This window comes from Puntigrus tetrazona, chromosome 9 (genome assembly GCF_018831695.1).
Source record: "Puntigrus tetrazona isolate hp1 chromosome 9, ASM1883169v1, whole genome shotgun sequence".
NCBI lineage: Eukaryota > Metazoa > Chordata > Actinopteri > Cypriniformes > Cyprinidae > Puntigrus > Puntigrus tetrazona.
Genome location: NC_056707.1, coordinates 2341254 through 2367600, shown reverse-complemented (window position 1 = coordinate 2367600; position 26347 = coordinate 2341254). Strand labels below are relative to the sequence as shown.

General features: G+C 44.0%; 1 protein-coding gene across 1 annotated transcript; it reads left to right on the top strand.

Moving 5' to 3' along the window:
• Nucleotides 1–3438: 3438 nt before the first annotated feature.
• On the top strand, nucleotides 3439–24416 carry LOC122352136 (polypeptide N-acetylgalactosaminyltransferase 5-like). The gene is made up of 10 exons (XM_043249682.1): nucleotides 3439–3934; nucleotides 4054–4220; nucleotides 5077–5196; nucleotides 5365–5500; nucleotides 5696–5815; nucleotides 20673–20790; nucleotides 21060–21389; nucleotides 21488–21568; nucleotides 21680–21823; nucleotides 24116–24416. Exons 1-10 carry the CDS (start codon nucleotides 3498–3500, stop codon nucleotides 24254–24256), a joined length of 1794 nt encoding a protein of 597 aa, XP_043105617.1. The 5' UTR covers nucleotides 3439–3497; the 3' UTR covers nucleotides 24257–24416.
• Nucleotides 24417–26347: the final 1931 nt, after the last annotated feature.

Sequence of the window (26347 nt, the reverse complement as noted above, 5' to 3'; positions counted from 1 at the left end):
CTAAGTCATCGCATAAAAACAGCATTAATAAAAGGAAATAGTACGAATAAATACAAGACAATTGAGCTCATAATTTATTAATGTTGTAATGCATCATGGGAGTCTTTTGATGGTCACCATTGTTGAGGTTCTCACGTCGATTCTTGATGAGTCCATGAAAATTTATTTAAACATGTGCTTTTGATCAAAAGAGCAGTTTAAAGTTTTGTGGTGAATGTTCCAGTTTGTATACTGTGCTATGAAAAGAAGGTTATAATTAGTAAGGTACACCCAATTCAGAGATTCAGGTCAAATGATGTTGGTGTTAAAACAAATAAACTTGAAGTTGTTTTTTGTCTTTTACGTTGCAACAGCAGGGAGGATAACTTTTGGTTTGGTATTAGGAGTCCTTCACTACTCCTAATGTTTCACAGATTACAGGTATGTGATTCCAAAGACGCATCCATGATGTTCATCCAACACAGGGTATGTTCCTGGTTAAAACTGAAGACAAGTCACTACGAAACAGACGCTAAGAAAAAGCGCACCATACTGCTTCTTTCTTCATGTGTAGCTGCCAGTCACTGACAGGATTGTAATCACAGATTCTAGCCTATGTTTAGGAATATATGACTCAAATAATTTTCCCTTTATATTGTCATCTGAACAAGCAACACTTTTTACCCACTGGGTCTGTCTAATCTGTAATTGTCACACAATTCAAATTTCATATTAAGAATTTTTCTTAACCCAAAAGGCAAATGATGCTCCCTTATGCTCCCTGTCTGTAATCAGAAGAACATTTAAAACTGGAATATGAAGCTTTCATTTATAGTCATTTTAATAATACAGATTGTATCAAAGCACTAAAAAATAGAATGTTAGGGATGTGTGTATATTTATTTACAGACGTGATGCAGTGCCATGCTCAAATATCTCACAAAAACCTTACCCGTACAACTCCAGTTAGAAAACATTATTATAAGCTAACTGTTGTGCTAAATTTACTAAATTAAGGCTGGTTATGTACTGGTTATATATATATTTTTAAGGAAAAAGTTAGGGACTGTAACTCTAATATTTAATCCTTGAAAATATTTATATTGTTTGTTTAATATATAAAAATACATATAAAAATTTTAGATCCATGATGTGTGAGATAATAAAATATGATAAACATATATAATTAATCAAATAAACACTTCCTTGTCATAATAGTGTTTTATAATTTATATAGAAAATTATTTTATATGGCAATAAAATAATAACCATTACAACAACCATAGTGCTTTCACGTATTAAATAAATAAATATTAACCATAAATAAACACCTAAACTACAACATTAATTTGTTTCCTCTTTATAGACTGTGTACACCTGTATATGTTTCAAAGTCTTTTCTAGAGAAACAAACAGACAAGGCAGTCAGGTATGCAGTCAGGACTATTGCAACAAAACAGGTTAGACGACTTGATTTAAATACCAGTCTTCACAGTTTTTCAACAGACTACACAGATATAAATATCTTAAAATGGTCCTCCTTAATATTCTTCAAAAAGTACTGCCACTGTACAGTTATCCATTTTTAGGCTATTTACTATGAATAAAAAGGACACGCAGGACAAGCATATATATATACAGTGCCATGCTCAAATACCCCACGAAAACCTACCCGTACCACTCCAGTTAGAAAACATTATTATAAGCAAACCGTTGTGCATTTGTCTTATTTATATATATATATATATATATATATATATATATATATATATATATATATATATATATATATATATATATATATATATATATATAAACCACACCTAGTACTTCAAAGTATACTTATAAGAAAACCATCCTTCCATGCACCAAGTAGGGCCAGTGTGAGTGTTTAACTCTAACTCTAACCGCACCCTTATCGGCAATTCGTTTCGCGTAGAAAATATCGCTCTAAATATTGACACGTCGTCACATTGTGAGTACGTGTAAAACAGGGCAGGTCTGATGTTCAAAACGCCAGCAGGAACTGCAGATTTAATGTAGGATGTCTAAAACCCAGTGGAAGACATGCACATAGCTGTGTGTGTGTGTGTGTGTGTTCAGAAGTATCACCAAAGAGCTTTCGAGGTGAATCTCTCGGAATATCGAAACAGAAAACATTAATTTGAAAGGACCGGAGCAGCACGTGAGTGATGACAAACTTTGCAACGCCGACCACAACAAGGAACTATAACGCAACTATTTCACAGCGCCATTTGAAACGACAGCTCTAATATGTCTTTGAGGGTAAAACCGCGGAAGTTTACTAGGACGACCGAGTTTTGTTTAATTTAGATCATAAGGCAGAAATGTTGCCACGCAATCGTTTTTGAGTTCGGAATACCCTGCCGTGGTTACATTCATACAGTCAGTGTTTGGCATTAACAGCATTCGCTAACAAGTTTCACTTCACTTCGCAAACAGTCCATTTTACAGCGAGAGTAAAGTCAGTCACTATAAGTTCAGGTAAACCACAATCAAATCCCGTCTTATTATCGCGATAGCTTAAATAACACTTGTATCCATAGCGACAGAGTGGTTTCGTTGTAGTTCTGATTCTGATTCTGAGTCATTTGTTGCAACGTGTTGGGTTCTCTGCTATGTTTAAACGGATTCCATTTTAACCCACTACGTTTGTCTCTAAGCCTTACTTAAAATAAGTCATATCTGTTTCATATTTGTTTCCGACTTTTTAATTTTCAGTTAGTCAGTATGTGGAATCACTCTCTGTCAGAACCGATCTGAGCGTAAACTGAAAAAACTTAAAACGTTTATTTCTTTATTCGTTCTAAAATAATGAAACTTAGAAAGTATTTAAGGGGCAGTGGGAGGGTCTTGGCTTTTGTCTTCATTGCGTCTGTGATCTGGCTCCTTTTTGACATCGCAGCATTGCGGATATCCATCAGTGATGTGAATCAGGATCTCAAAGAGAGAGAGATTGCACTAAAACAGGGAAGGCGGAAAGACAATGTAGAGAGTGTACTCAAACACCCCCTGCAAAAAGTAAACTTAGAAAAAAAGGAGTTTTCGAAAAATAGCAACAGGTTTGATATGAAAGTTGATAAGGTTTACAGAAAAAGACCAATGGCAAAGCCAGAAAATCAAGCTGAGTTAAAACAAGACAAACATTTGAATCCAGTGTATTTGACTGACAAGTCTTTTGTCAAACAAAATGAGGTAATTAATCAAAGTAAAGTTAATCTAATTGTGAACTCACTTGTCAAGGGAACAATTATTAGCATCCCTGAAAAAATAAACAAGACAAAAACTGTCATTAATGGCAAAATGAAAAATATAACCACAAAGATAAACAAAATAAAAGCTGCTTTTATTGGACAGATAGATGCAAATCATTACATTAATCAAGACATTAAAGAAGATTTATTTACTAAAGCACTGCCTGTTGTCGAGGAGAAATGTATCCTCTTGTGCTCAAAGAAAGCAGTGTAAAGAAATCACATATTAATGACATAGTAGTGATGCCACATAATGAAGTACATGTAGATGCGGGTTTACAGAAGAACTTGAGAAATAAATTGCTAAAACCGGCAGAGGGTGATAAACAGAAGAACAGTGTTGAAAATTCTGATAAACATGGCAATACTTTCAGCAAAACGAAACCAGATATTATTCCAAATCCAAGTGAACTTAAAGCTCAGGACCCAGCAGAGGAGGCATTACCACAGTCTACAAGTGTGCAGGTGAGGAGGTCAGGAGGGCATCATAAGGTTATGGCCCTAGATGTTACAGACAGCCCCAGAGATCCCAGGGCGGTGGGACAGTTTGGACAGCCTGCAAGAGTTCCCAGAGATAAAGAATTAGAGAGTCGAAGACGTTGGAGTGAAGGATTTTTTAATGTATTCCTGAGTGAACAGATACCGATAGACAGAGCCATCCCAGACACCAGACCTCAAATGTGAGTTTGAACCATAGATTATTTTTTTTGTAGTTTATTTTTGTTGTAGTCCTGAAGGTCATGGCAAATTTTCTGTTATGGTAAGATATGTGTAACACCTCCTATTCTATGTGGTTTAGATGTTCAGAAAACCTTGTTCATGATGACTTGCCCAATACTAGTGTGATCTTCTGTTTTGTGGACGAGGTTTGGTCCACTCTGCTGCGCTCGGTGCACAGTGTGCTCAACAGATCTCCTCCACACCTCCTCAAAGAGATCATTCTGGTGGACGACTCCAGCACCAAAGGTTTGAGGGATTTGCTCAAATTTCAATGCATTTAACCAAGTTCATTGACAGGTTTTAATAGTTTAAAGCTTGAGACCCTTACACTTAGTTTTAAAATCCAATTTGGTTGATACAAACTTTTAAGTGAGCAGCACTAAATACATAAATAATTTTTCAGAAAGGTACTCTTTGCCCACTCATTCTATCAAACTGTACATGTATCTATGAGAAAACTTTACAAGTCCTAAAATAAAAATACAAGCAGGGATGTCATCATCCTTCAAGAGCTCTTGGCAGCATATGGAATTTGCTTTGAATGTATTTTTGCACTGAAACACAGTTAAATCAAGGGAAACTTAATTTCTAGCAAATATCATTGATTTCATTACACAGACTGTCTCTTCATTTAATAAAAATTAATTGCTTAATCTTGTCATTATACATTACTATTACTATTCATCTATTTGATCCTGTGCAGAGTTTTTACATAATCTGCATTGTTAAAAGCGCTATATAAATAACAGTGATTTGATTGATTGATTGATTAAATCAACAGTACAATTGTTTTGAGAATTAACTACAATTTGACACAGTATGCTTATATAGAAAACAAAATATTCAGTTATAATTAGTTTTTACAATTTATAATTACAATTTATGCAGTTTTTGGATCAATAGTTCATTGTTGTAAATTAAATTGCATACCTAATGAATGTTAAAAGTAGGAGTTTCTTGATTTTATTATACATTTCTTTTAAAAGGGAAATTAAAAAGTCTGGAAAAAATAAAAATAATAAACCTTTTTCAGAGAAAAAATACCTGAAATTGAAGTCATTTCTGTATTTTTGTTTCTCTGAATAAATATTTTCTGTTGTAGACTACCTGAAGGAACAGTTAGACATTTATATGTCTCAGTTCCCTAAAGTACGAATCATCCGTCTGAAAGAGAGACAAGGTCTAATCAGAGCCAGAATCGCAGGGGCTTCTGTTGCAACAGGTATTGTACACTCACATTTGATTCAGTTCAGTGTAGTGACAAAGAATCAATCTATGGATCTGTGCTTGATTAAATCTTAATTTATCTTGCATCTGTGTTGTAGCTAATGCATATTGTTTCAGTGTATGGCCTTATTGGCTGCTTTAGCAGATGTTATTTTATATGCAGGTGAAGTCTTGACATTCCTGGACTCTCACATTGAGTGTAACGTGGGGTGGCTGGAGCCGCTGTTAGAAAGAGTTTACCTGGACCGCAAAAAAGTGGTCTGTCCTGTTATTGAGGTCATCAGTGATAAGGACATGAGGTAATGAAGTATATTCAGTCAGGAAAAAAAATAAATGCTGTCCTCTACATATTGTAAATGGCACATTACTATAGCACATATGCGTGTCCCTATGAGACTCAATAGCCCTTTCCAATGATTCCCCTCCACTGCTGCGCTCAACTGTTAAAATTCATGTATTAAAATGTTTTATTATTTTTTTGTTTGTTTATGCAGTTACATGCTTGTTGATAGTTTCCAAAGAGGCATTTTCAGATGGCCACTGGTGTTTGGCTGGAGTGCCCTACCAGAGGAATATATTAGAAAGAACCAGATCAAGGATTCAGACCCCATCAGGTAACGTCAATGAAATGGCATTACAATGTTCAATGTTCAATTACAATGATCAGATTTGTTAAATTATTTGTTTGTTGATTTGTTAACATTTTTTATTGATTGGTTTAATTGTACTTGATTCAGGTTAAAAAGATAACAAGTGTTTTTTACACTGTATTTTAGAGGGTTTTACTGAATCAAATGATTTACTACAAACTTTGTCATTCACAATTTATGTTCCATATTAAAATCAGCAGAATTTTTTTTTATTTACTTGGGTCCAGGTCAGCAGTTAACATCCAGTAAAAAGAGAAAACATGGGTTTGTGATAAATAAATGCATTAAAAGACATCAGTAAAGATGGTTCTTTGATTAGTGAAACCAACTGAGTCTGGATTCTCCCAAGGTTTTTTTTTCTCCATTCTGTATGGATGGGGTTTTGGTTCCTTGCCGCTGTTGCCTCTGGCCTGCTTTGTTGGGGACACTTAACTTCTAGTGATTATCGTCGAATTGATTACAGAGACCATCTCTGCATTTAATAACAAATTGTTCTAATTAATCTAGTCATTACACATCCCTGTCATTGTATTCTTCTACTTTATACTGTACAGTGCTTTGATGCAACCTGTGTTGTTAAAAGCGATATATAAATAAAAATTATTGATTGATAGTGGTAAATCTCCATAAATTTTGCATTCATGGTGATTCATTTACGATACTGAACCTGATATTGCGTAGCTTGTCAGTGATCTTTGGCTTTGTGTATTAACTGCTGCTCTATTTGAAAACAGGTGATTCTTTACTTATGAGATGCACATAAATATATATTGTGCAATATATTGCCCAGCCCTAATTAAGACGTTTCATTGCATCCAGCTAAAATACATGTCTTCTATTCATAATATTGCTTTCTTCAGTAAAAAAGACAGCTGGTCTGAATAAGGACAGAAGTATGCATGGATCATACATCATTTAAAAACAAAAACAGTCCAAACAAATACATTTTGATGAGATGACAGCGTTATTATCGATTATTGACTTGGCCAAAATGATGTTTAGCTATAAACAAATTTCGGGAGGAGCACGCACTGATAATTAACGCGGCTGGCTTCTCGTTTCCTAATCACGCAATTATCCAACCAGAGCAAGAGAAGCCTACTATAAATTCGCACAAACTTCTTACCTCGATATCGTTTTTCGAGCATGGTATCCAGCATGTCCGAACAAGACCAATCGCCAGAAACCTACGAAATCGAGGACGCCGAGCCCTCCACGACTCCGCTGAGCAAGCACGCTAACGCCCCGCCCGGAACTTCAAACGAGCGCGCGGCTTCGCCCAGAGGCAGGAAACTAACGCGAGTGACTATCCATTCGCCAACGCGATTAAGATCACGTTCGCCTCCACCTGCCAGACGTCCTCAAGCTTCCCCAGCTTCTCCCTACTGTGCAGCCTTTTCTTCCGCTCCATCCGCAACAAAATGGACAATTCCGCTTTATGTCAAGCACTCGCAAATGCGAACATTCCGTTCTCCCGCCGCGCTAACAAAGCCGAGCTTCTCGCTGTACTCGACTTATCAAACAGGCGCAGCTTCGCCAAACATTTCTCCTCCAGCCAAAAGAAAGGAAACAACTAGAAGAAGCCGTAATTCTCCCAGGGAAGACCCGAGAAGTCAGCATCTGCACCCGTGTTAAGCCTCCGCCCACCAGGAGGCGGCAGAAGGCTCCCAGCTACTGCTAGCAAAGCCCAGGACCCAAACACCAGCAGCTCTTCCTCCAGTTTCCAGCAAACAACCCACGCAGCAGGCACCACGGCTCCAGCCCCCACAAGCCATCAGCCTAGCCTGTACCCACTCTGTTCATTGGATCAGTTGAACCCACACCAACAGTACTCTGCCCAAGTCTCTCCCGACCATGCCTGGCAACCAGCCCCCAATCCACTGTCCGTTATTTACCAGCCTCAAGTTTCTCCTATTCCTCCAGGACCTAACTCTCGTCCATTTCTGTTCCCACAGCCCAGCCAGCCATAGGTGCCAGCACAGGCACACAGATGCCTCCACTGACAATCCCAGCCGTACCACCTCCTATTCCTCCTCCCCTCCCCTATTTTTCTGCTACCAGTCTGAACCCAGGTTCAAGACCCCCATCATCTTTACACACCTATTCTTCTTTACCTCCCTATCTTTTCCACTCTTTCCCCTAGATCCCCTGCCATAGCCGCTGTGAGCTCCAACCCACCCCCACAAGTAGCTCCCATGAGTTACCCCCGCCATCTCTCCCGCCCACCACCCTTTCTCAGTATCCACTGCTAACCCTCTTCCTATGCCCTCAAATGCTGCCGCACCGACCCCACCCCCGTCCCCAATTCCATCAAAGCACAGATCCTTGCAGAAATCCAGGATGCTGGCACCAGAAGCGGAACCCTATGCAACCCAGGTGCTTCTCTTTTCACAACTAATATTCCAGCGAACCATCCTTTAAGGTCCCTCCTCGAAGCCTCCCTCGACTCAATCCTACAAGCAGTTTCTCACAGAACCCTGCAATCTTACCTGACCGCTTGGAAATGCTTTAAATCTTTCCAGGCAAGGTATAACCTCCAATTCCCTGATTTTTCCCTGCTATCCATCACTTCTTTCATCTCCTTTCTTAACACCTCAAAAACCTGCAAGTCAGTTCTATTAAGGGCTACTTGAGTGGTATCCAATTTTTCCATAAACTCATCCACGGCATCGCCTCACCTCAAATAACCAATGCTCAGACTTCACTTTTAATCAAGGGCATCCAAAGAAGGCATCCCTCCCGATCCAACTCAAGGATGCCCATCACCCTCGAAATTCTCTCAAAATGCATATCCACCCTCCGCAGAGGCTACTCTTCTATCCATACTGCTCGCACTCTCGATGCAATGTTCATTCTGGCCTTTTCGGTTTCCTCAGATGTTCAGAATTTACAGTCAACTCCAGATTCGACCCAAATATTCACCCCACTATTTCCGACCTATCTATCGTAGACCACGAAACCATATCCTTTTTCATCAAACAAAGTAAAACGGACCAGACCAAAAATGGGCATTTCATATATATTTTTAACCTCCAAACTCCTACTTTTCCCCTTCAAACACTTCTAGCTTTCCTCCAATACAGGAAATCCCAAACTAAAACTCCACTCGACCCTCTGTTCACAGATGATTCCAACCACCCATATCTCGATTCTGGTTCCAAAAGCACCTCAAATCAGTCCTATCTTACTCCGAATCCCATCAAAAATTTCTCCACACATTCCTTCAGAATAGGGGCAGCCACCACTGCAGCAGAGAAAGGTCTCTCCCAACAGCAAATCCAAACCCTCGGCCGCTGGTCTTCTAACGCATACAAAAGCTACATTTGTTCAGACCAATCACTCATCAAAAAAGCCCTCCAGACCCTAACCAGTCCCAACAGAACTCCAAACCTACCACCCCCGCAGGGGATCACCCAAGGCACGGCATCACTCCTTCTACAACGGCCAGCTCTCGCTGTATACGACCAAATACAAAATCCGCCACCGCAGCGGCCACCCCAAGCAGGAACATCGCACCCACCACCCTGGACGGCTCCCGCTATAAACAGCCATATTCAAAATCTGCCACCACAGTGGACATACCAAGCAGGAACATTGCACCCACCGCCCTGGTCAGCTCCCGCTATAGACGTTCGTATACAAAATCTGCCACAGGAGTGGCAATGCCAAGCAGGAGCATCGCATCCACCGCCGTGGACCGCTCCCGCAGCAAACGACCATATACAAAATTCGCCACTGCAGTGGCCAGCTCAAGCAGGAGCATCGCACCCACCGCCATGGACCACTCCCGCCGTAGATGACCCTATACAAACCTGCCACCGCAGTGGCCAAACACAAGCAGGAGCACTGCACCCACCGCCGTGGACCGCTCCCGCTATAGACGTTCGTATACAAAATCGGCCACAGGAGTGGCAATGCCAAGCAGGAGCATCGCATCCACCGCCGTGGACCGCTCCCGCAGCAAACGACCATATACAAAATTCGCCACTGCAGTGGCCAGCTCAAGCAGGAGCATCGCACCCACCGCCATGGACCACTCCCGCCGTAGATGACCCTATACAAACCTGCCACCGCAGTGGCCAACACAAGCAGGAGCACTGCACCCACCGCCGTGGACCGCTCCTGCCGTAGATGCTAATACACTCCCACTGCCTTAACAGCGGACCACTCTAGCTAGAGTACTGCACCCACCGCCATGGACCGCTCCCGCTGTTCACGACAGTATACAAAACCTGCCACCGCAGTGGCCAACACAGGCTGGAGCATTGCACCCACCGTCGTGGACCGCTCCCGCTGTAGATCATGGTATACAAACCTGCCACCGCAGTGGCCAACACAGGCAGGAGCATTGCACCCACCGCCGTGGACCGCTCCCGCCGTACACAATAGCACACAAAACCTGCCACCACAGTGGCCAACACAGGCAGGAGCATTTCACCCACCGCCGTGGACCGCTCCCGCTGTACACGTCAATATACAAACCCGCCACTGCAGTGGCCAACACAGGCAGGAGCATTGCACCCACCGCTGTGGACCGCTCCCGCCGTAGATGATGGTATACAAACCCGCCACCGCAGTGGCCAACACAGGCAGGAGCATTGCACCCACCGCCGTGGACCGCTCCCGCCGTGATGACGGTATACAAACTTGCCACCGCAGTGGCCAACACAGGCAGGAGCATTGCACCCACCGCCGTGGACCGCTCCCCGCCGTAGATGACGGTATACAAACTTGCCACCGCAGTGGCCAACACAGGCAGGAGCATTGCACCCACCGCCGTGGTCCACTCCCGCCAGAGAGGCACACTCGCACCCACTGCTTCTAGCAGCAGACCGCAAAGCCGGAGCTCTGCACCCACCGCCGTGGGCAGCTCCCGCCAGAGACGGTCATTCACACAAGCTGCTATTACAGTGGACTGCTCTAAGCCGGAGCCCTGCACCCACCGGGCCGTGGACCGCTCCCGCTAGAGACGCACACTCGCACCCACTGCTTCTAGCAGCAGACCGCAAAGTCGGAGCTTTGCACCACCGCCGTGGACAGCTCCGCGCCAGCGACGGTCGCGTTCACACATGCTGTTATTACAGTGGACTACTCTAGCCGGAGTACTGCACCCACCGCCGTGGACCACTCCCGCTAGAGACGCTCACACGCACCCACTGCCTTCAGCAGCAGACTGCAAGCAGGAGCATTGCACCCACCGCCGTGGACCGCTCCCGCTGTACATAACAACATACAAACCCGCCACCGCTGTGGCTTAGCAACACAGGCAGGAGCATTGCACCCACCGCCGTGGACCGCTCCCGCCGTATACGACAATATACAAACCCGCCACCGCGGTGGCCAACACAGGTAGGAGCATTGCACCCACCGCCCTGGACCGCTCCCGCTGTACACGACAATATACAAACCCGCCACGCGGTGGCCAACACAGGCAGGAGCATTGCACCCACCGCTGTGGACCGCTCCCACTGTAAATGACATTATACAAAACCTGCCACCGCGAGTGGCCAACACAGGCAGGAGCATTGCACCCACCGCCGTGGACCGCTCCCGCCGTAGATGATGGTATACAAAACCCGCCACCGCAGTGGCCAACACAGGCAGGAGCATTGCACCCACCGTCGTGGACCGCTCCGCCCGTAGATGATGGTATACAAACCTGCCACCGCAGTGGCCAACACAGGCAGGAGCATTGCACCCACCGCCGTGGACCGCTCCCGCCGTAGATGATGGTATACAAAACTTGCCACCGCAGGTGGCCAACACAGGCAGGAGCATTGCACCCACCGCCGTGGACCGCTCCGCCAGAGACGCACACTCGCACACCACTGCTTCTAGCAGCAGACCGCAAAAGCCGGAGCTTTGCACCCACCGCCGTGGACAGCTCCGCCAGCGACGGTCGCTCACACATGCTGCTATTACAGTGGACTGCTCTAAGCCGAGCATTGCACCCACCGCCGTGGACCGCTCCCGCTAGAGACGCTCACTCGCACCCACTGCTTCTAGCAGCAGACCGCAAAGTCGGAGCTTTGCACCCACCGCCGTGGACAGCTCCGCCAGCGACGGTCGCTCACACATGCTGCTATTACAGTGGACCGCTCTAAGCCGGAGCATTGCACCCACCGCCGTGGACCGCTCCCCGCTAGAGACGCTCACATTCGCACCCACTGCTTTAGCAGCAGACCGCAAAAGCCGGAGCTCTGCACCCACCGCTGTGGACAGCTCCCGCCAGAGACGGTCGCTCACACACATGCTGCCATTACAGTGGACCGCTCTAAGCCGGAGCACTGCACCCACCGCCGTGGACTACTCCCGCAAGAGACGCTCACATGCACCCACTGCTTTTAGCAGCAGACCGCAAAAGCCGGAGCTCTGCACCCACCGCCGTGGACAGCTCCTGCCAGAGACGGTCGTTCACATATGCTGCTATTACAGTGGACCGCTCGAAGCCGGAGCCCTGCACCCACCGCCATGGACCGCTCCTGTAAGAGACGCCACTCACTCGCACCCACTGCCTTTAGCAGCAGACCACAAAAGCCGGAGCTTTGCACCCACCGCCGTGGACAGCTCCCGCCGGAGACGGTCGTTCACACATGCTGCTAATACAGTGGACCGCTCTAGCCGGAGTACTGCACCCACCGCCGTGGACCACTCCCGCTAGAGACGCTCACAACATTTTCATGCCCACTCTCCTACACCTACATAATATCATCCTAATACCATTCCAATTTCAACTAACATATCCATGCTCTTCCTCCTTTTTAGCTAAGCCAGTAGCTTTTTTGGGGGGCCGCCTACACGTGTTTTCGGCTGCTGTCTTAATTGGCTTTTTGGGGGGCACTCAGGGATCGGGTCGGACACCGAGTCCTGTCCGCTTTCACGGACAAGAGGAAAAACTCTGGACTCGGTAGTCCACCTAGTTCCGAGCCCTCTCCCTGACAGCTCGCCAAACACGCTTACTTTTTACCGTTACTATGATTAATTATACGTAAGTGCGAACTCGTGAAATTATGTTGTTGTTGTTGTTGTTTTTTTACACACACATAGCTAACATAACTAATATTAACTAACAGTGAGCAGATTTGTTGCAGTATTTATTAATATTTGTTAATATTAATGAAATTACAACTGTACACTTAGTTCCCTTTCAGTCGGTCACTCCGAGTCATGTCGGATGACTGACGAATTGGGATCTCACTTTGAGAGACCAATCTACTTCGAGTGTATCTAAACGGCATGCGCTAATCGCATCCAGCTGCCGCTGATCACAGCGCGTGTATAAATAAGCAGTGGGTGCAGCGCATATTCAGCTTTTCGCTTCGGAGCCGAGCGTGACTGTTCTGCTCCAAAGACGATCTACGAGTGTTGGAGTACGGCGTTTCAGCGGAGGTCGTTTTCCTGCGTCGAGTGGATTGCCACAATCAGGCTGCACTACCCCCCTGTTTGTGTGCAAAACGGCTATCCCCTGTTGCCTCAGCACTAAAAGAGCATTCAATCAATCAATCAATCATTTTTATTTATATAGCGCTTTTAACAACATAGGTTGCATCAAAGCACTGTACAGTATAATGACAGGGATGTATAATGACGAGAGTGACCAATTTCTTATTAAATGCAGAGACGGTCTCTGTAGTCAATTCAATGATAGTCACTAGAAGTTAAGTGTCCCCAACCAAGCAAGCCAGAGGCGACAGCGGCAAGGAAACAAAACCCCATCCATACAGAATGGAGAAAAAAAACCTTGGGAGAAACCAGACTCAGTTGGGGTCAGTTCTCCTCTGACCAGACGCCCAGCACTTAACTTCCATTCGCGGGTGCATCTTTTTAAAGACGACGTTACGTCTGGCAAACTCGACGCGTGGGTCTTGCTTCAGACGACGTACACCCGTGTGTTTCTGGATGCGGTTGTTACCTGGTGTTAGGTGATGGTCACAATCGTTGCCTCGTGTGCCTGGGCTTAGCACGCTGAGGTGGCGGTTGTGGATGAATCATTTCCTCGCGGGGAGATGGTCATCTCGGAGTGATGGGTGGGCTCTGTCGCCTTGAAAAAAGGAGGCGGAGCTTGTGTTTGCTCGACTTGGTTCTCATCCTGGCTGCAGACAGGTGGGCTCCATTTCGTTGTGACACAAAGCTTAAACTCTGCAACCAGTGGAGCTGCAAAAGGGGCAGTCTGGACCCTCACGTGGGGTTTCAGCTGTACCCTCTTGGGCTCCTCCTGATGATCAGAAGTCAATTGCTGCATCGGAAGGTGAGCCAGACATTTCTGGAAGTGAAGATCCGGTTGCTCTGCGTCTACCAGGCGTTGAATGTACTGGATACAGATCTAGAAATGGTGGCTATGCTTGCCCAGGCCGCCGAGGTGATCGGGATCAAGTGGAAACCTCCACTGCTTCCTGGGCCCTCGAGGCTGGACGATTGGTATTTAAGGGTGGCTCGCGCTGGTTCTCAGGGCCCCACCCTGGTACCTTTTTTCCCGGAAGTGCATGAGGAGCTTACTGGGATGTGGAAAGCACCTTTCACTGCCAGAAACTGCCCCAGTGGCTCCTCCTCCTTCACCACCCTTGACAGCGGCACAGCCAGGAGTTACGGTGATCCCCACCCCCCACCCCCAGTGGAGCGGTCAGTTGGGATGCAGCTGTGTCCCAATGCCGTTTCCGCTTAGTGCGGTGATCCTGTGCTCCCATCCCGGGCCTGCAGGTACTCGTCGGCTCTAAACGGCAGTGCCTTGTGCGGCCTGTGGACAAGCTGCATCTGCAGTACATGCTTTGGCGTTGTTGCAGGTTCATCAGGCCAAGGCACTGAAGGATCTGCACAGGGGTGGTCATGACCCGGAAGTTCTGAAAGAACTCTGTATCGTGATGGACCTCGCACCACGAGCGACGAAGGTCACAACGCGGTCTCTGGGTTGTGCGATGGCCACTACGGTGGTCCAGAAACGCCATCTGTGGCTGTGTCTGGTCGACATGCGCGAGGTAGACAAGACACGTTCCTTGAATGCCCCCATGTCCCAGACCGGCCTCTTCGCGCGACGCAGTGGAGAACTTTGCCCAGCAGTTCTCCGCTGCCCAGAAGCAGACTGAGGTAAGAAACATCCTGCCTCGGCGTGCAGCTGCTGCCTTCACCCAGCCGCCGACGGCCCGCCTCAGCCAGCTCATCGCCGAGGGTGCCCCCTGCTGCCGCCCCCGCTCCCGTGCAGCCAACGCAGCAGCCCCCATCTAGGCAGCACCGTGGAGCTGGCAGCAGGGCAGCCACCCAGCCTGTCCAGGCTCCTGCCAAACCTGGAGGAAAGCGCAGGTGCAAGAGGCCCTCAGATCCGGGGATGGAGGGAGCCGCTCTGCCGGGCAGAGAATGTTGCCGCTACCTAAAACCTCGACAAGGGCGGTTTCCTCTGTCTCTGGGTCCCCAGGGAGAACGAGGAGTTGAGCGGGCCAGTTCCGCACCACTCGCGCTCTCTTCTTGGGCTAATATGCAGCAGTGGGAAGACTGGGAGGACGAACCAATGGCCTACCCGCCTCACTTCTGTGGGGATGCAGGTAAGAGTTTCATACACATAGACCCCGCTTCAGACCGGCCACGAAACGCCCGAGCCGGGTCCCTGCACTCCCCCTCACTGCCCCATCGCCTGCACGTCGGTGGTTCCACTCGAGCCGCTAGTTCGGTCTCTGGATGCCTGGTTGAATCTTCCCAGGCTATCCCGGTGGCTCCTGCGAACCCTTCGACTCGGCTATATGATTCAGTTCGTCCGGCGTCCCCCCAAGTTCAGTGGGATCCGCTATACGTCAGTGAACAATGCGCGTGCCCCTGTCTTGTGGGCGGAGATTGCTGTCCTTCTAGTGAAGGCACGATAAAGCCGGTTCCTCCAGCCGATATGAGGTCGGGGCTTACAGCCCATACTTCATAGTGCCCAAGAAAGGCGGTGGGTTACGACCAATCTTGGATCTGCGAGTCCTGAATCGAGCACTCCCGTTCAGGATGTTGACACAGAAACGCCTATTCAGTTCGTCCGTCGCCAGGATTGGTTGCAGCAATCGACCTGAAGGACACGTACTTTCATGTGTTGATTCTTCCGCGCCACAGGCCATTCCTGAGGTTCGCGTTCGAAGGTCGAGCATGTCAGTACAAGTCCTACCCTTTGGGCTCTCCCTGTCGCCACGCGTCTTCATGCAAGTCGCGGAGGTAGCCCTTGCTCCACTGAGAGAGTAAGGCGTTTGCATTCTCAACCAACTGGATGACTGGCTCATTCTAGCTCAGTCCCGGCCTCAGTTGTGCGAACACAGGGATCTGGTGCTACAGCACCTCAGCCAGTTGGGGTTTCAGGTCAACCAGGAGAAGAGCAAACTCTGTCCAACGCAGAGGATCTCTTTTCTTGGGATGGAGCTGGATTCGATCGATCAGATGGCACACCTCACAGAGGAGCGTGCCAATTCGGTGTTGAACTGCTTGAATATGTTCAAGAGCAGGACGGCGGTCCCACTGAAATATTTTCAGAGGCTCCTGGGGCATATGGCAGCCGCGGCCACAGTGATGCCGCTGGGACTACTCCATATGAGACCGCTTCAACATTGGCTACACGATCGAGTCCCGAGGTGGGCGTGGCAAAGTGGCACTCACCGGGTTCAAATAACACCGGCCTGCCGCCAAACCTTCACCCCGTGGTCAGACCTCTCGTTCCCTCGGGCCGGAGTGCCCCTGGAGCAGGTCTCCAGGTATGCTGTGGTTTCACGGATGCCTCCACCACCGGCTGAGGGGCCACGTACAACGGGCATGCAGTGTCAGCACATCTCAACTGCAATGGCACATCAACTGCCTAAAGTTGCTGGCAGTACATCTCGCCCTAGGCAGTCTCAAGAACTGCTTTCAAGGCCAGCATGTACTAGTCCGCACAGACAACATACTGACCGTTGCATACATCAACCAACAAGGTGGTCTACGCTCCCGTCGTATGTCGCAACTAGCCCACCACCTCCTCCTATGGAGTCGGAAGTTCTGAGGTCGCTTCTCGCCATTCACATTCCAGGAGTGTGCAACCAGGCAGCCGACGAGCTGTCACGAGCTGCACTACCCGGAGAATGGAAACTCCATCCCCGGGCGGTTCAGCTGATTTGGGAACGTTTCCGAGCCACTCAGGTAGACCTGTTTGCCTCTCCAGAGACTTCCCATTGCCCACTGGCACACAGCAGCTGGCTGCGGGCCTTTGCAAGTATGTATTTCCCAGTGAGCATTCTTGCACAGACACTGTGCAAGGTCAGGGAGGACAAGGAGCAGGTCTTGCTAGTAGCAACCTACTGGTGAAGACTTGGTTCCCAGAACTTGTGCTCCTCGCGACAGCCCTCCTTGGCCGATTCCTCTGAGGAAGGATCTTCTGACTCAGAGACGGGGCACCCCTTGGCACCCGCGTCCAGACCTCTGGAAACTCCATGTCTGGTCCCTGGATGGGATGCGGAGGCTCTAGGTGACCTACCTCAAGGGGTAGTTGACACCATTTCTTCGGCTAGAGTGCCGTCCACGAGACAGGCCTATGCCTTGAAGTAGAGCCTGTTCGTCGAGTGGTGTTCTTCTCAGGGTGAAGACCCCCGGAATTGCCCTATCAGTCGTGCTTATCTTCTTGCAGCAAGGGTTGGAGCGAAGGCTGTCTCCCTCCACCCTTAAAGTCTACGTGGCTGCAATCGCTGCAAATCATGACCCCATAGATGGGAGGTCTGTGGGTAAGCATGGCCGGATTATCAGGTTCCTGAGGGAAGCCAGGAGGTTGAATCCCCCATGGCTCCCAACAGTACCCTCTTGGGACCTGTCTGTAGTGCTGACAGCACTGCAGTAGGCTCCGTTGAACCCTTGCCAGCAGTTGTGCTAAAGTTCTTTTATCTATGAAGACGTTGCTCCTGCTCGCATTGGCCTCCATCAAGAGGGTAGGGGACCTGCAGGCTTTTTCGGTCGACGATTCGTGCCTACAGTTTGGGCTCGCGGATTCCCAGGTAACACTGAGGCCACGGCCCGCCTCGTGCCCAAGGTTCCCACTACCCCCTTCAGAGACCAGGTGGTGAACCTTCAAGCGCTGCCCCCTGGAGGAGGCAGACCCAGCCCTGACGTTGCTTGTCCCGTCCGAGCACTAAGATGCTACGTTGACCGGACACAAAGCTTCAGGACCTCAGTCCAGCTCTCGTTTGTCACAGAGGCCGGCAGAAGGGGAGTGCCGCCTCCAAGCAGAGGATGGCTCATTACCCTAGCCAGTGGACGCCATTACCCTAGCCTACCAAGCACAGGGTATGCCCTGCCCCCTCAGGTTGCGGGCACACTCAGCAAGTGTTGCATCGTCCTGGGCGGTGGCTCGTGGCACCTCGCTGACAGATTTGTAGAGCTGCGGGCTGGGCGACCCCCAACACGATTGCTAGATTGTATAGCCTACGTGTGGAACCGGAATCCTCCTGTGTTCTCACCTCAAATGGGTAGAAGCACTGAGAGGCCCGGTTTCGGGTCGGCTTGTTAACTGCTCCAGAGCGTCCATACAGTAGACCCTGTCGAGCTCCTCCATTCCCCTCGGCAGCCAGATGTTGCGGAGCATCCGGCGCCAGGCCCTCTCGATGAATCCGTGAGAACCGGTGAGGCCTGGAAGCCATGTAAAGTACCCCAAGAGGACTTTATGTGTGTATTTCCACGGCATAGCCTTAGAGCCCCGTGTTTCCTCGGCAGACCTTCTGCCCGTCTAAGAGGGTTCAATCACCTCCAATTTTCCATATGCAAACTGAAATACTGTCCATATGCGTATTTGTTCCGAGACCTCCTACGGGAAGGCTGGACTTCCGCACGTCACTGTTCACTAGAACGTGGGACGTTTCCCAGTCTTCCAGTCTTACAAATGGGTAGTGTTACAGAAGTAGCTGGCTTCTTGTGGTTGAGCCCCGGCCTACGCCGATAGACTGAGGGGGCTTGTGGGCTCCCACAGGACACTGGAAGAGGCAGCGTCCATGGCGTTTTGGTAGGGATCCCAATTCGTCAGTCATCCGACGTGACTCGGAGTGACCGACTGAAAGGGAACGTCTCGGTTACGTATGTAACCCTCGTTACCTGAAGAAGGGAACGGAGACGTCACGTCCCGTCGCCACGGTGCTGCACCTCTGCTGAAGGGGCCGGGTCACTAGCTCGGCTCCTCAGCGAAAACCTGAATATGCGCTGCACCCGCTGCTTATTTATACACGCGCTGTGATCAGCGGCAGCTGGATGAGATTCGCGCATGCCAATCTTCAATTGGCTCGTTTAGATACACTCGAAGTAGATTGGTCTCTCGAAGCGAGATCCCAATTCGTCGGTCATCCGACGTGACGTCTCCGTTCCCTTCTTCAGGGAACGAGGGTTACATACGTAACCGAGACGTTACTCTTAGGTCAGGTCTAATAATTAATATTATATAAATATACAATATAAAACTCTGGATTTTAAAAATGTTCCTATGTTCCTGAAAGTTAATTTGTAAGTGTCTGCTTAAGCATGAAAACAAATGTAATTATACAATAATGATGTATGTTTGTTCCAGGGCCATAACTGTGTCTTAAACACTAGGGGGCCAATGAGCAGTAATGTAATTTTTAAAAACCTATTGACATCCTAACAACAAACAATGTGCTGCATAAGGCAGTGCAGCGTATCAGTGAAAAAAATGTCAAATATTGGGGAAACAATTTAGCCCTTTCTGTTTAATAATTAATAAAAACTGAGATTAATAAGCTTTACAAGTATAATCCATTGTTAGTTTATGTTAACTACTGTAGGTAATTAATGTTAAAAGATGGAACCATATTATAAAATGACAGCGATGACGCATCAATATAGGCCAAAATATTTGTGGGTGTTGCAACAAATTTTGAGAACTGTGATCTTGTGAAATGTTGTGAATGCAATGTCCAACCTTCACAAATATTTAAACATTATATTATTATTACACATAGACAACAGGACAATTTATTGATTACATTTTATTAATTCTCTCAGAAGGTAACAACAATTTCTAACATATTAGTCATTTTATTATCCAATATTAGTGACAGTAATGAAGACTGTAATGCTAACTTTGTCCACTAGAGAGGGCCACAGGACAGGAATTATTTTTAGGTCTTATAGATTTAAATCTGTATATATATATATATATATATATATATATATATATATATATATATATGATTTTATTGTTACAATAATAAACAACATATATTACAAAACAATATATTAAATATACTTGTCCAGTGACTCGACTGAATTTCTGTTCAATTACATTAAAAAATATATATATTTTAATTTAATGCATAATTTAATACAATAATACTTCCTTAAAGAGATCCACTCTATCGTTGTATGAGCCGTTGGTGCTTGGGTCCAATTGCTTAGGACAATTTATGCTTGCAGAAATATTTGTAATTGTGTTATCTTCAGTCATTTTTTTGTAGACAATATTGTGCACTTTTTTGTTTGATGTGAACAACTGATTTGTATGAAAAGCTGAGTCAACCAGGGCCATAACTGCCATAGACACTGACGTTGATCACACTAATTAGAAAGGGCTAAATTTTTTCCTCAAATATTCAACATTTTTGTACTGATATGCTGTACTCCATTATGCAGTGCTCTGTTGTTATTAGGATGTCAAAAGGCTTAAAAATTACATTTTAAGCCTAATCTGCTCAGTTACTCCTCTGTGTTCACAATTACAGACACAGTTATGGAAGGAATAAACATGAATCATTATTTTGTTTGTTTTCATGTTCAAGCAGACTCTTGCAAATTAACTATCAAGTTACAAGTGACAGGTTTTATTTGTTTGTTTTTTAAACAGGTGTCCTGTTATGGCAGGGGGTCTTTTCTCTATAGACAAGAGCTATTTCTATGAACTGGGGGCATATGATCCAGGCCTGGATGTCTGGGGTGGGGAAAATATGGAAATCTCTTTCAAGGTATATAAGCCAAATGTTCATTTGCAGAGTCAATCAATTTTTAATCTGAGATTTAAAGGAATCAGGATTTTTTAATAAAACCATTTGTACATTGTACTATAAATAAATATTGTAACTTTTCAAGTGCACACAGCATTGGATGGTGACAAAAGCAAACTTGTGTTAATAGTTTGTGGACCAAAATAAATTTGATTTGAGAGCTTTTAAAAGTTTGAAATAATTTTGTAAATTCCCCAATGCTAGCAGGTAATGTGTTATTTGTGCTGTAGATCTGGATGTGTGGAGGTGAGATTGAAATCATCCCCTGTTCACGTGTCGGCCACATTTTCCGTGGTGATAACCCTTACAAGTTCCCTAAAGATCGGGTGAAGACAGTCGAGAGAAACTTGGCCAGGGTTGCAGAAGTGTGGCTGGATGACTATAAAGAGCTGTTTTATGGCCATGGCTACCACCATCTGCTGGACAAAAGTATGACTGATATAGGAAATCTGACAGAACAGATTGAACTGAGAAAAAAACTAAAGTGTAAAAGCTTTAAATGGTACTTGGAGAATGTCTACCCAGACTTAGACGCCCCTCTGGTCAAAGCAGAAGGACTGGTAGGTAGTAAATACGCCACTTTACACAACTAATTATTTTATGTTCCAATCTGTAAAATAGAATATGTACTATCTCACAAACAAATTTTTTTTTTTAGATTTTCAATGTTGGAACCAGAAAATGTTTGGTATTTCAAAATGACATTTTATTTTTTGATAAATGTGATCTCACAAATAAGGTATATCAAAATCAGACACATTACTTACATGGATATTTCATTTTGTACAATCTCTCATTAAAAAACACTGCATTATTACTGAAGATGTTTCTGTATTCTCATGCCTTGTAGAGTCAACACTTCAGCTACACTTGGTTAAGGTTGCTTCGTCAGAACACTTCCTGCTTGGCTCCTCTGGAAAAACAGATTATCATGGAACCATGTGACAACACAAAGCCACATCTCCGCTGGATGCACAAGTCTCGTAAAGGTTTGGTAAGTAGACCACAAAATCTAATATCTAGGGATAGTAACACTGATAAATTAATCAAAAAATGGTGTGAATAGTGAGTCAGGAAACAGGATTGTTGCAAATGTTTTAACAGAAATTAGATCACTTTTCTTCCAAGGTTAATATTAAGCTGATTTTAAATAGAGGATACGAACTGACATAGCCCATGCATAAACTGTTATTTGCTTTTATAATTATTATTATTGTATATTTCAGTTTTGTTGAATAGTTGTTTTTTAAAGGCTGTTTTAATTTAACAATATATGTAAACATAAAAATTCTAACTCATTGTTTTCTCATTGAGTGTATGCACACCGGCAGTTTCATTTGGCATCTGTCTGTGGTGCCTAGCAACTATTCAAAACAATGTAAAGACTTCTTGCCTGGCGTGTGACCATCTTAACCCTCTACTTTGAGAGTTAGTAGAAATGTAGTAAGGCATGAGTGGTTGTGCATACGGTGGCAAAATATATGGAAGTTCATAATATATGGATTTCTTTATTGTTTACTCATCAGATGCAATTTGATCTTTGTTTAACTCACAATTATGAATAAATAATCTGACTACATTAATAACACAAATAATTATATTTACATTGAATTCAATCAATCAATCAATCATTTTTATTTATATAGCGCTTTTAACAACACAGGTTGCATCAAAGCACTGTACAGTAGAATGTAGAATTCACAGAGCAATGATTCATGCAAGGTGGAGAAAGTAAGTGAAACCTATATTATCACATGTAGGCTATAGTTAATAAGATACACCCAATGCAGTGATTCAGGTAAAATAATGTTGATGTAAAAATATAACCAACAACTGATCACCATTTCTTTTGGCTTGTCTAGTTACCATAATTCAGTTCCAGTAATCAAACAAGAGTCAAGGGTCAAGAGCCCATATTCAAACAAACACTGAACACCATAAAATTCAATCATTGATTGTACTTAGTGTTTACTACTGTTATTCTTAAAGAATACTTAAAAGTTTTTATATACTAAAGAATTCAAGTAATTTAGTCCACTTTTAGTTTTACTTAAGTAGACTTAAAAGTATACTACTTTTAAGGGTGAAAAATTAAAAGTTGTGGTTTTCTGGGCTGATAGGACTACGAACTACGAGTGTAAGAGTTTGTTCTGGTGTAATAATCAAGGAACTTTGCTGACATACCATGGTCGCAGCAGGCACAGCACCTGAATACAGCCATACCCTCTTGATTGCACAGGAAGCTTGTCTTGCAATTTCATTGCTTTAACAAAGTTTCTTGATTATTACAACAGAAAATTTTAATTTACCGTCAGGCTTAGTACACTATGAAACTACAGAAGGGTCAAGTTTTAAATAATCTATGCTATGCTGTGCTAAAAGTGCTATTGCCATACCTGGAGATCAGAAGAATTAAAAAACTGTAAATGTTTAATCCATGAATCGCATTTAGGCATATCTGAGAAATGAACATAAGATCAAATTTAAGATTGTTTCTATGCAACATTTTATCAATGAGGCTCAGAGTATTATTTACTTTTTCCAGCCTACTCTGTTATTGATCACTAAATATGAGTAAATTAAATAAAAGGTGTTATTGGTCAAGATTGGTCAGATTGTTTGTCTTTAACTGTGACTTAGATGAAGGTCAGACCATATATATATATATATATATATATATATATATATATATATATATATATATATGTATGTATTATAATCTAAATATATGCTAAAAATACATATATTAGATGATTATGATACTACTGTGCACATTAAAAAATAAATCTTTAAAATCATGTACTGTATGTTCATGATAAATGCTAAATGATTCAGTGGTTAAGTACATATTGTAGTAGTTAAGGCCACCTTATTTTTGGGACCAACATTTTGTTACCAAACATACCATACCAACAATTAACAGTGCCTTGTTATCCTTCATGAAACTGTTACTACATAACAAAAATATTAAGGCCATTTTATAAAGTAAATTTATTTTCCATTAAGATGCTTAATTCCTGATATCCTGACTTTAAAGTAGTTTTACTGTTGTAATCTGTTGGGACTGTGCAGTACAGTATCCGAGCTTTACTGTGATTTTGTGGTGTATTTTAACATGGACCAAGAACTGTTTTATGAGGTGAAAGCAGATTTATGAGGTTCTCTTATTAATCATCTTACATTCCGCTGTATGCAGTTTTGATTTATTGTATCAAGATAGGAACTTTGGTCAAATAATGTTTACACATTTAAAGTGAGCAAAGTCTACCATTTTTTCTTTGTCTAGGCGGAGAATGTGATGATCGAGGGTCATTCCCAACCCATTTGCCTGGAAGCTGGAGTGAAAGCTGACAGCATCTTCCTCAAAGACTGTGATCCTATCAGTACTTTTCAGAAATGGCAGTTTACACACTACAACGCTGAATGAAATGTTCCAGAATATCGCTCACATATTGTCCATAATAGCATTGACATCTGTGCATGCGTTTTTTAATAGCTTATAGGTGGTTTGATGAGAGTCCACTTAATGCACTGTGTATGCTACATATGGTTTTTGACACTCTGAATCATTAGGGTTTGAGGTTCAGATCAGGAATCAGGTCTTCTCTTTTAGTTATTCTAGATAATTTGTATTTGTGTGATTTGCTTGGGAAACACTGGTGTGGATAGCAAATGAAACATGGGGTTTTCTACAACAAAAACATTTAGAAGTACCCATGTGATATTTCACAATAAAGTTATTGTTGCTTGTAACACAAGGATTTAATGTTTAGATCTGGTTTAAGTCATTATGAAATGACTGACTTTACAATCATGTTGTGACATTTTTGCAAGTAAAAAAATTATATATTATTGTTGAAAGTGATGCCTATAAGTGCCTGTTGTAGATGCCAGATGACCCTATCCAATGGCGTGGCAGAATGTTTTCTGCATTTTCTGTTCTTCATGTGCACTCCACTTAATTATAGGATATATGGTCATTTATCTTGACATTTTGATTATGCAATTTAACCCTTCACTTTAGATCCTTTTGTCCTTATTCATTCTGATTCCAAAAACCCATCTGTGTATGTGGATCTTACAGTCACAAACTTGTCTTAGTCAGTAAACATAGGTTGACATACTACTGTTTGCAATGACCACTACTGATCACGACTACTACTGTTTGCAAACTAGACTAATATTATTATTTATTTATTATTTTAATAGCAGCTTTACATAATGGTGCTATTGATTCCTATATATACAATTTCTACATGTGTATGTCAGCGAAAAGTCATATCACAGATAGAACCTGAACTGAATATTAAATTAATAATATATAAATGAACATGCTGAGGTTAAAAATGATGACTTAAGACTAGCACCCTGTTTAACATGCACAAAACCTAATGAAATATCTGAACTAAACTTAGTCAGCATGATTCCATGATGGTGTAATGGAGTTTGGGTTCCAAGCATTGGTTGCAATGGTTTATCAAGCTGAGGTCTGAAAAAGAAAAAAATTCCAACATTATGTCATTGTTACTACAACAGTTAGGCCCCTATACTAGAAGTTTGTCTGATTCAAGCAGGTTGGAGTGTGCCTAAAAAAGGGCAACCCTCCTAATACCTCAAGTAAGTTATTGTAATTCCTTTATCCTGAGGTGCTGAGTAGTCCAGTCACATTTATTTCTAGAGAGCTTTATACAATAAGGATTGTGTCAAAGCACCTTAACAGTGTCAAATAGGACAAACAATGCAAGTGGACCATAAAAAAAAAAAAAAGTAATTTTTTAATAAGAGTCAAATTAATTGAATTCTTTAATGATTTGTTAATGATTCTAGTTCGGCTCTTATCCGATCTTTTCCAACTAAGCAGGCCAAAGGTGACAGTGGTAAGAAAACCAAAACTCCATCAGTTACAGAAATAAAAAAAAAAAACGAAGCAAAACAAACAAATAGCCTTAGGAGAAGGTTTAGTCAGTTCTCATGACAGAAAGGATCAAACATACATTACGAATAGGTTGCTTTAGCCATTTCTTCTAGAAAAAGTGCTAATTTTCCTATCCAGAAAAGAACACTGCAAAGACCCCATCCTGCTGTGAGGGATGTTAACTTGTAAAGAATACATAACATGGACTTACTTAGTAGGAAAGTTGCACAAATGGAAATATTACTACACAGTTATTTCATAACTATTTGCTAATTACTAATTTGCCAAAATATGTTTTTGTGTAAATATTGTGATTTCATTAAATGTCATGGTGTTACATTTTGTTACTGGTAAAGTAGGTCTGTGATTACAAAAAGGTAGACTGCAGTGTATCATACACTACTGATGTAATGTTATCTTACCTGCTGTTTGGTTATTTATTGTTTATTTATAAGCATAGCTATTCAGTGTTAGGACCCCTGTTAGGATTTTGGTGTTTAAACAAACTACTTTGGTGTTTATCATGACAGCATGTACCTCACTGTAACACACAGTTAACACTGTAGGACTTCAATTCCACATGGGTCTATCTCAGTACATAAC

What these genes read in the sequence shown, in the direction of transcription:
- LOC122352136 (XM_043249682.1), top strand. Translation starts at nt 3,498, where the DNA reads ATGCCACATAATGAAGTACATGTAGATGCGGGTTTACAGAAGAACTTG. An exon ending in AGGGGCTTCTGTTGCAACAG is followed by an intron (nt 5,197 to 5,364) that starts GTATTGTACACT and finishes TTTTATATGCAG; the next exon opens with GTGAAGTCTTGACATTCCTG. An exon ending in TGGTCAAAGCAGAAGGACTG is followed by an intron (nt 21,390 to 21,487) that starts GTAGGTAGTAAA and finishes TTTTTTTTTTAG; the next exon opens with ATTTTCAATGTTGGAACCAG.